This window comes from Manis javanica, chromosome 5 (genome assembly GCF_040802235.1).
Source record: "Manis javanica isolate MJ-LG chromosome 5, MJ_LKY, whole genome shotgun sequence".
Lineage (NCBI taxonomy): Eukaryota > Metazoa > Chordata > Mammalia > Pholidota > Manidae > Manis > Manis javanica.
The window spans coordinates 7,409,039-7,420,281 of NC_133160.1; the positions used below are offsets into that span (position 1 = coordinate 7,409,039).

At 44.0% G+C, this 11,243-nt stretch overlaps 1 protein-coding gene across 14 annotated transcripts in view; it reads left to right on the plus strand.

Annotated features, from left to right (window-relative positions):
• Window positions 1-11,182, plus strand: part of BCAS1 (brain enriched myelin associated protein 1) — a 96,080-nt gene extending 84,898 nt beyond the window's left edge. For 9 of the 14 annotated variants that reach the window (XM_037006316.2, XM_037006320.2, XM_073236419.1 and 6 more), the window contains 3 exons: window positions 576-641; window positions 5,792-6,055; window positions 10,064-11,182. In XM_037006316.2, coding sequence (XP_036862211.2) covers window positions 576-641; window positions 5,792-6,055; window positions 10,064-10,138 — 405 coding nt within the window. In that variant the 3' untranslated portion in view covers window positions 10,139-11,182. The remainder of the gene's footprint in view (window positions 1-575; window positions 642-5,791; window positions 6,056-10,063) is intronic. The other 5 variants (XM_037006321.2, XM_073236421.1, XM_037006324.2 and 2 more) reach the window with 1 other exon arrangement.
• The last annotated feature ends 61 nt before the right edge of the window (window positions 11,183-11,243 follow it).

Consider the following 11,243-nt stretch of genomic DNA (forward strand, 5'->3'; position numbering starts at 1 on the left):
TAGTTCTCAAGAATTTTTATTTCTAACAAATTCCCAAGGGATGCTAAGGTTGCTAGTCCCGGGACCACACTTTCAGAACCATTAACTCAGAGTGTGCACTTAAGGGCCAAAGCTGTGAATTCAACCTATTCCAGCTTGGTTCTTTAGTGCCGCTGGCCGCAGGGGGGCGCTACTGAGAGAAAATAGAATGTTCAACTCACCCTATCTCTCCTCTAACAGAAAAACACGAACACCCACCACCCAAATGTTGCTGGTAGACGACCATCAATGGTTCGCCTGCTCACTCATGTTTCATTCGTTCATATGTTCAGCCATTTAGCCCCAGAATTACCCAATCCCAGGGTCACGACTTTTGTTCTTGGAGACCAGTGCTTGAATTTAACCCTGCTCTGGTCCCAGACCGCATGGAAATCATGTGTCTCATGCGTGATACGTTTCTAGTTGGTCTTCCTTCCATTTGTCTTGAGCCCAAACTCAATGGCATACAAGTGAGGCCACCCATTCCAGAACTTCCCTTGCGTTCCCCATGCTGTGCTTGCAGTAGCTGAAAGCCCATTGTCTGTTTGTTATTTTAGTCAGTGAAAGGGGATGAAGGGATCACCCGCTCAGAAGAAATAAATGGGAAAGACTCCAGCTGCCAAGTAAGTAACCTGTCAACTCGATTCGGTGGTGGGTTCAGCTGGCACCTTCTCCCTTCTTTCCAGGCTTATTTCCAGTGCAATTCTCAACCGCAGCGAACTGACCTAACATCTTCGGGTCAAGCATCTGCTGTATACACCAGGCCCTCTCTTGGGCCATGCAGATACAAACATGAACAAGCTAGGGTTCCTCAGCTATTTATTTTTTATTATTATGCATTTTATTATTTCTTATTATATCTTATCATTTTACACATGCTCTTCTGTCTTCTCTACAAAGGAAAAGTCCTTCCTGTCCTTCAAGTCTTGGCCCAAATGTCACCTCCTCAAAAAGACCTTCTATTTCCATACATGATCATCATTTCCATACATGATCATTGTGTCATGCTCTTACTTCACGGCATTTGTCACGCATTGTACTAAGTCATTTGTGTAATAGTTTTCTGTGCCCCTGCCCCTTCCTGCCCTCTCGGGAGCATCTGTGGAGCAAGCGGGAGCCTCGTCTATTTTTCTATCACACTATGTGGTGCCTGACCCTTTAATAGGAGCTATTTCTTGAGTGCATGAGTGAAAGATATGGGATCACATGCTTCTTTTCCATTATTTTCTCTATTCTAAAGAAACATAGCTGTGACATTTTTATAATAATATGTATTCTTTTTTCCAGTGGAACCATCTCATGCTCAATACCCTAACTTACAACCTGCACTCTTTCTTAACTTAAAAATATACTTCCACCAAAATGTCATTAAAATCTTCTACATATTTCGGCCATATAGTGAAGCGGTTAAGAACATGAGTTGCAGATTCAAACAGCCTGGGTTCGAATCCTGGCTCAACAACGTTTTGCCCATGTGACTAAAGACAAATTACCCACTCTCTCCATGCCTGCTTCCTTATCTCTGGAAGGGAGCGAGGAGAAGTGCTGTCTGATAGGGTTGTCCTCCTTAGATGGATCAATACATGTCAAGCACTCAGAACATGCCTGGTACAGAGGGATCAATAAATGTTAGTTGCTGAGCTGCCGTACAAAATATCACAGTGGCTTAAACAGCATGAAATTTTTTTCTCATAGTTTTGGAGACTGGAGAATCCAAGATCAAGATCAGGATGTCTTGAGGGTTGGGTTGCTGATGAGGAAGGCTCTCATGACTTTCAGACAACTGCCTTCTTGTCGTTCACATTGCAGATGAAGAAAGAGGGAGCCCTTGGGTGTTTATTCCTACGAGGACACTAATCCTGTTGGGTCAGCGCCCTATCCTTATGACCTCTGCTAACCTTAATTACTTCCTTGCTTCAGACACTTTCACATGGATTAGGCCATCAAAATAGGATGCCATAGAAATAGTTATTGTTTGGTTACTATTATTATATGCTACTGACAGGAAGTTAGCACCCTATAATGTTCATGTCACACACACACACATGGGCAGCAATGACTGTAAATCAATTATTATATTTCTATTTCCATAATAATTGGGTTATCCCATATATATATATATCAACAGGGAATATATTGATTTTTACTGCATTTGAATTATTTTTGCTCCTCTTTTTTAACTTATTACCATGTCTGTCCCCCAAACCTATTCCCTAGACCACTTTGGAACCCCAAATCCCAAAGGTTACTACCTGGGAAACATGATAAACTTATTTTATTCAGCATGAAGAACTTAAGTATGATTAAACATTTTGTCTAGAATCTGAGTATAAAACAGTTATGCCAGTAATTTGGGTGATTCTAGAATCCTGGAAGTTGGTGAAAATCTGAATGAGCTGGAAACCTTGTCCTAGTTACACTTATCTGGGAGTGTTGAGAATCCATTCTATTGCCAGAGCCTCAGTCCAAACTTGAGAGGACAGATGTGCAATCTTTGGGACAGGGAAGACGCTTAGTTTAATTTTGGGGGGTGGGAGTAGACATTCTCTGCTCCTTCAGATTTGCCTTCTCAGACATAAAAGCCTCAGTTGATGTTTCTAGAAACCCAAGACACCCCTGGATGAAGCTGGCTTCTAGCATCTGAGTCAAATGGGTGATTCCCATGACCCTGTCCTCCAACTTCCTACCTGCATCACCGGGTCCTAGGAGAGGAGACACTCAGATGATTCAGATATGAATAACTTTTGTTATAAATTTTGAGACCAAGGCAAAACCCAAGCAGATGTTAAGTCATCTGATTTTAATGACAAAGCAATCATCACACAGTTCAAATTCTTAGCTTACTCAAGGTAAAGAGCCAGCTCTATAGTGGCCCCCTTAAAAAAATCAGTGTCCAATGACAGCTATCGGCTAGTTAGTACTTCCAACTTCGCACTCGACAGTGATTTTGCCAAGGGACTTATTTTGGAAACATTTGGAAAGTGAGCTGCTAGCCATTCATTCAACCCATTTCGATGCAGACTTGCTATGTGTCAAGCGAGGTGCTGAGGATAAAGGTGAAAGAGAAAGAAGAGTTTGCTCCCTGGAGCTCCCGTTCCACCCGAGGGAGACAGAACATTTTCAAGGGAGCAAAGAAATCACTGAGGTGAATGGAAATAGAAGAAAACACAGTAATGTCCCCAAGAAAAGGGTTCAGGCTTCCTGAGACCATCTGCACAGAGACTGCATCTCCAAGGAGGGACAGCTGAGCAGAGACTTGATAGGGAATCAGTGGAGTCACCCAAAACCTAGAGACATACCAAGAAGTCACAGCAAATGTGAAGCTCTGTTTTGAGAGGAAGTTTGTTCAAGGACAAAAAGGATGCTTTTCTGGAACAGAATGAGCAGAGGTGGAAGGGGTAGGAGACAAATTGGAAAGGTACAGGGCACTCAATGCAGCAACTATTTCCTGTCCCGTCTGCACCTGGCACTCGGATCCGTGCAGTCTCGCAGGAGTCACCACTGGTGGTGTTAAGCCAGGATGACCAACTCGTCCCAGTCTGATTAGGACATTCCTGGTTGTAAACATGGAAGTTCTATATCCTGGGACCCCCTCACTCCCAGTTCCCTTATGTTTGGCATTTCACATGAGCCAGACACCGAGTCAAATAGGTTTTCCATTACTAACTAATTCAATCCTCACGATGTCATGACATACAATTTCTTTCATTACTGCCAAATGGCTGAGGAAGCTGAGGGATAAAACAACCTATTCCAAGTCACCCAGCATGGAGAGAGGACCCCGATCCACACCATGTTCCTTTGACTCTGGTTGCTAAGCTCTTAGCCATGCACTGTATCTTAAAATCTGCACAACAAAAAAACAGTTAACAAAGTGTTTGAAAGGGGATCCCCAGTTCCTGGCGTTTCTGAACAGCATGTTGGTGTGAGTTTCTGTCTCATTCTAAAGGTGAGTATCTGCTCTGGGCTATGTATCATACTTGGACATCCGTAGCTAGGCATTCGCTACAGCGTTGAGAGCTGGGACCTGACAGAATATCCAGGAAGTGCCATTCAAACCAGCTCCCTGGGCTTCCCTGGATGTCTGATGCCTCTTTCTCCAAGGAACTCTGCCCTTCAGACACTGCGGTCTATGGGGGTCTTCGGGACGGGAAAATCTTCTCATCTTCTTGCTTATTTCTAAGGCATGTGCTCGACTCATTTATGTGACATGACAGTTCTCTGGTTACTGCCTTCTCAATCAAAACTGCAACTTTGTTTCAGAACTTTTTGATTTGGGGACAAGATTCATCAGTTTTTGACTTTATGACTCATCAGTTGTAAACATATATCCAGTGGGTCAAAGGTGGTGCACTGGGGTACTTGTGGGGTAGTTGTTTGCTATGAAGAGGGCTTTGCAACTTTGAATCCAATATTTAAAAAGGGATATATTTTGCATTTAAAATAATTCAATTTCAAGTTTATATTGAAGACATAGAAGATCTGACAGCACTGGGGCTATAATTGTACATAGTATCTCTCAGCTGGGTCTGAGCAGCTGTCACCGCTTTAGGCAGGGCACATGACGTCTAGTGAACCACAATCCCCTCTACTCCAAACTGGCTCCCAAACATCAAAACCAGCTTCGTTTGAACTGGTGTTTTCCTTCACTAGAGAAATATTCCTTTGGCCTTCGGTTGCTTCCACAACTGGGGATTGTGATTATTCTTGCCCATGACATCTTCTGTATTTTTATTTTATCTCTCTGGCCCCCATAGTTGTTTCAGTTCAAACAAATTATGGGGAAAAGGCTTTTATGTCCTAACAAGCTTTTTATAATCTATAATTTACCTAACATTTTCTAGAATTTTGGATTTTGCAGCTCCATCCTTCCAAATTGTAGGAACCAAGAGTAGCAGTGCAGACATTTCATTTCAGCATGAAAGGATGTATGTTCAAAACTAAAATTAAAATAGTCATTTTCTCTTGCTATTCTTTTATGAAGTGAAAGGACACTTTCAAACCAGAAATTAAGATAGACATAATCATGAAGGAAAGAACAGGCATCCCCAAGGGAAGTCACATGTGACTGCAAGTGGGAGAAACCTTCTCAAAGCTGGCTTAGACACAAAAGGTCTTCAGGAACAGCTAGATCCAGGGGCATACACGGTGCCACCGGTACATGGGCTCTTTCCCCCCTTCTATATCTCTCAGCTCTGCTTTTCTCTGTGTTGTCTTCCTTTTCAGGCAGATTTTTCCTGGAAATGGTGGTGGCTCTGGAAGCTCCAGGCTTGTATATTCACACTTAAAATCCAACAGAAAGGAACAGACCTCTGTCTTCCTTGTTTTAACAAAGATCTGAAATTAATATCAGTCTTATCCTGAACCAGTCAGAGCAGCCCCATCACAGGCAATGCTCTGATTGGCCAGGCCTGATTCACATGCCCTTGACCAGGGGTTGAATTAGTTTGTTTAAATCACGTGGAATGGATGACAGAAGGGTGGTTCCCCAAGGAAAACCCAGGTTCTACTTCCAAACGAAGTAGGAAATAATGCTTGCTAGGAAAACATACATTAATTGACAAATTATTAGATAAACAAACAAATGTCCCCTACTGTGGCCTTGTACCATAATAAGTATTTGCACATTTTTCTTATTTCTTTTTCATTTCACCCAGGACTCATGAAAACGCCATCCAACATTTGAACATCTCTATTTTAACATATTTATTCACCTGCTATTGAGAGTTGTCTTGCAGCCACTGAAAATGCATTTCGTTTGAACTTGCTGCAGACATCGGACTCAGCGGAGAAGGCCCTCACACCACCAGAGGCTGAACCAGCCGGAGCGGGCCCGAAGGGCAAAGAAAGCTCTTCTAAGGACAAGAAAGCGGCGGCAGAGGCGAGCAAGCAGAAGAACACCAAGCAGGAAGCCCAAGGACCAGCCCCGAGCGCGGAGCCCCTGAACGCGGAGGTGAATTCGCTGCCCAACGGAGAGAAGTCCCAGAGGAGACCCGAGAAGCGGCGGCAGTCCCTGGGGGGCTTCTTTAAGGGCCTGGTAGGTGGACTGCTCACCTCTTCTATCTGGGCTCTAGGGCCAGGGACGACGTTCCCGCCTCTGAAGGGGACCGGCTAGAGGCTGGCTGGACTTTTGTCAAACAAACGTTTGTTGAGCATCTACTGTGTGCCAGGCGCTGTGCTAAGCGGAGAGCAGGATGGATGCAGGCACTGCTGTGCTCGCTGACAGTCAGCGCAGGGTTGAGGGGATGGGGCTGCTGGGCGTAGGAGCAGGAGTGTGACTGAGGATGTGGCCTAGGTTGGGTTTGAGAAGATTGCCAGGGAAGGCTTCCCAGAGGAGGTTCCTTCCAGGGTGGGCCTCACACTAACCTGTGGAAGAGGGCAGGGGTGGCCTGAAGGCAGAGCATGCCGGGTGGTGGAGCAGCAGGTGCATAGGTGTGTGGGAGAGACAGCACAGAGCTCACGTTCAGCAGGGCTAGAAGGGGGAACACGGGGAGAGGTGGGCAGGAACAGGAGTCCCTCTGTGCAAACGGCTCTGAGCCTGACCCTGGGTAGTGCGCACAGACAAGGTTAAACGGAGCTCCTTCCCTCCAGGGACGCCCAGCTGGGGGTGAGCAGAGGCCAGAGGCATTAAACAATTATTTGTGCCTGTATTTGTGCCTTTTTGCTCCTTTCTGTCGGCTCCCCTAGGCTGTTCACTTTGGGAGGCCAGGTGCCATGCCTGTCATGGGGCAGACCTGCTGTCCCCCCGCCCCCCGTGTGGCCGCTACGGCACAGTAGACACCCAATAAGTGTTTGCTGGATGAATAAATGGATGGAGTGAAATATGACACTAGTAAATTTTTCCTTATATTTGGCATAATACAAACCCTGGCAAACAAGGAGAGTGTGAAGGTCATCACTCAGTTGATAAGCAAGGTGATCAAACATCAGCTAAGAGGAGAAAATGATGAAGTCATATGCAGGCCCCATGGACTGTGGGTTGAGCCAGAAGGACAAAGCAAGGAAATAACATGGATTCCAGCTATGCAGCCAGGGAATTGGGCCTAACTTTGCTGTTGGCAATAAAGACGGGGTAGTTGCTGAAGCACACGGCTGTCACCCACCTGATTGTTCGGAATTACCCCGTTCAGTGAACACCTGGAGGCACTGGTGACCTCTAACAGGTGGGGCAGGTGAGGGCACTGATTCCTGAGGCCCATATTTGGTCTCCAGACCAGCACCTCTATGGACCATAGTGGAGATGCAGAATCTCAGGCCCCAAGTTTAAAGTCATATGATTAAGGCCATCGTATTCTGTCTGGCCTCTGGGTGCTTGAGGATGTGTGTAGGTAGAGCCACAATTTGAGATCGTGTTAAAGTCATGATGTGAGCTTGTTTGAAAATTTGAGGCCCAGCACAGAGCACCCCTGGCTCTCCCCAACGCCCCAGGTACAAGGCCCTTCTTGGGCTTTAAAGATGCGTTGAAGGAGGTAGATTGGCCATCCACAGGGGCGGGCGTGTAAAGACTGGGCACACTTCGGGTGGTCGATTTACAGATTTGTCTCTGTCCTCAGCTCTGGCTCCTTAAAGAGGAACGTAAACCCTGATCACACTTTTCTCAGACATTTCCAAACTACCTGCACATTTTTGTGCCTACAGTTTTGTCTGAACCCTTACCTGCCGAGCTGTGGTGCCCTGGGTGGCATCTAGCCTGAGGAGACGCTGTTCCAGAAAGGCTCTGGGTGCATAAGCCCCAATCCTCTCTCCCTTGGGTGGTTCTCAGTTGGGTTTTTTTGTTCATTTGTTCTGGTGTTTTGTGTCAGAGGCCCACAGGGCATTCTCTGCCTGTCTCCTTACCCATGGAATCCCTAGATCTAACGGGATGGATCTAATGCCATGGTTCTGAACCAGAAGGGATATTGTACATGGGAGACGAGCTCACGATTCAGGCAAAGTGGAGACAGAGCTCAGATCCACCACTTACTAGTGGAAAAACCTGATTTAAGTATCTTGTGCTCGCTGATCTTTCTCGTCACAGTGACAGTGAGAGTCATAAGGCGCCAATTCATAGGGTGCTGTGAGGACCTGGTGTGGTCACAGCTCTAAGACCCGTGACACGGATGGAACAACAGGATGGGAATTGACTAGAGGTCATTAAACCTGAGAGCGACAAACAGCCCTGAGACCCAGTTACGGCTGACCCCTGAGCCCACACTCTCAACATCCCATTTGTCCTGGTCGCCTTTCCGCTCCCAAAGACTAACGTGACACATTACATAGAGCACACACTCCATACATGTTGCTGATGAATGAATAACAATGACAAATTACAGTAACAATAATGCATTCATAGCACTGTGACAAATGACACTCTGAACACTTCACATATGCTAACATTTAATCTTCACAACCACTCTCTGTATCTCCATTTTCCCAGTGGTAAAATCAAGGTGCAGAGGGTTGAGCAACTCAACCACAGTCAGGCAGCTAGGAAGTGGCAGACCTGGGGTTCAAAACCCAGCAATCCAGTGGTAAATTGCACGTCATAACATGCCACTATAGAGTGCATAGTTAATACTATACTGCTCTGTATTATGCTCTGCTGTGTATGCTATCCTACAGGATACTACATATGTACTATATCTACCTGGAGACATCATATATATTATACTATATTCACCTATACTGTATTCACTATGGTACACTAGTATACTGCATGTTATCCTATATATGCTGTGCTATACTACAGGACACTGTATGTATATACTGTGTATATGTGATTTACATAGTATATACATATACCATATATACTATGTAAAATGCATTTACTATAATATACCATATATACTATGTAATATATGCTATATATATATTATGCTGCACTGTACTAGCTCTATTTAGCACTCTAGGCTTCACTATATATATAATATACTGTACAATGTATACCATCCTATATTATAATATCCTATATTACAGTGCTATTACTATAGGTTTACTATCCTATACCACATATACTAAATTATACCATCTACATACACTATATATACTTATTACACTATATGTTATACTATATACTATACAACTACATATAGTTTACTATATAATACTGCTCTTTAATATATACATATATATGCTTTACTGTACTGTATATACTACCCTATATTATCCATCCTCCCTATCTATATGTGCCATACTGTAAAACAGGGCCACGATAGTACTCCTGATACATACAGCAACATGGACGACTCTCAGGTCCATCAGGCTGCATGAAAGAAGCTGGACTCAAAGGCTGTGTAGATTCTTCCATTGATGTGACATCCCGGAAAAGGCAAAACTCAAGGGATGAAGAACAGATCTACATCTTTATTTTGGTTACATGACCATTTGTGTTTGTCAAAGCTCATAGACCTGCACACACAGAGTTAATTTTACTGCTTGTAAATTACACTGGACAGAAAAGGTAAAATGATAATAACAATAGTGATAATAGTTCTTGACTCATTGAGTTTATTCAACCACACTCAGTCAATACTAACGAGTACCTGCGAGGCACCAGGCACCTGCCAGGCTCTGAGCAAACACTAGACAGAGTCCACAGAGCTTCCATTCTGGTGGAGGAGACAGATTACATAGATAATATCATTTCAGATACGATATGTTTCATACGAAAATTAAAGAGGGTGGTTTGGTTAGAAAGGGGTCAGAGAGGCTGGCTAACGTGAGCTATAGTTGTGGAAGGTCTACACCCCAGGCACTGTTCGAAGTGCAACACATGTATGAACTCACTTTATGTAGGAACAACCCTCTGAGATAAGGCATATCACCCCATTTTAAAGATGAAGAAACAGAAGCACAAAGAATTAAAGCACAAGATTTCACAAAGCTAGAAAGTAATATAACTGGGGTACTGAACACGGGCATGTGCTTGAGACCACTGTCTTATCCACCACCTGTGAGCAAGGGCTAGCAATTTGGCACAGCACCGGCACAGAGTAAGTGCTGAGTAAATGACATTGTAGCTGTGATGCCCTGAATCTTCATTAGGATGCACCTTCTTTTTCTCCAGGGACCAAAGCGGATGCTGGACGCTCAAGTGCAAACAGACCCCGTATCCATTGGACCCGTTGGCAAACCCAAGTAAACAAACCTCTACAGTTCCCACCAAGTTCTCCTGCCACCAAGATGTCTTCTCCCAATCCACCTCCTCCCCAAGCCCACTCCATGTATATATTTTTCTTCTGATGGCCATTGAATGAAATTCTGCCTCCAAATTAAGCCTGAGCTGTTGTATATTGAGGTGTATTATTTACGTCTCTGGTCCAGTCTTTCCTGGTAAATACTGTAAAGATGGCTTAGCAGGTTAACTAGGCAGGTCAGAAGAGTTGAAGGTTGTCAAGCACAGGAGGGAAGGGGTGAAGGAATGCATTCTGGTTAAGTTGTGAAAACAGCAGTGACAAGTATGTGGCAGAAGAAAAATGCCTGCTGGAAGGAATTAAGCGTTGCAGTAAATTCGTGCTCATCCTCTAAGTTTGAGGAGGAGAGACGAAAAGTTTGCCTAAATTTGAGTTTCAAGGGGGGAGAATATGGGCTCTGTGTTGGGAGATTGCCAATTTCCTGGAATGGAATGTGTGGGGAATGAAAAGGAATTCTTAGAAGTTGTTTTTCACATAGGGCCCTGGAAAATTGTTGATGGGAGGGAGAAGATTGACTGGATTTGTGGAAGCAATTGCGTTTTGAAGCTCAGTGACAGGGGCAAGGATTACAACTTCAGAACAAAACGCACCAAAATAAATGAAGTTGCAAGTTTATTTTTCGACACAAGGGGGCGCTGAGGTCTCCATCCTGTATCCCTAACAAAGATGTGGTCTCCGCAGTCTTACATTATTAATGTTTCTCAGATGGCTGAGGGGCTTGCTTCATCTGTTCTGTCTGACACTTACCTCAAGTCTGTCTGTAATTTCCTAATGTTCTCAGGATGTGTTCCGATAAAACCCTCCCCATAACCCCTAGTTAATAAAAATGTTCAGATTACTCAAATACCTGAGGTTTTTTTTTTTAATACTTGTACAGAGGAATAAACAGGACCTCGAGTCTATTAAAATGTAATTCAAAGTAGCATATGATTGAATTATATCATGTGTACTGTATCTTTCTGATTTAATAAAAAAATGCATTTATATTGAAAGCATCTTTTAATTTTCAACTTTGGAAACAGTACTCTTGTACTCTTTGACATGCCTTTATCT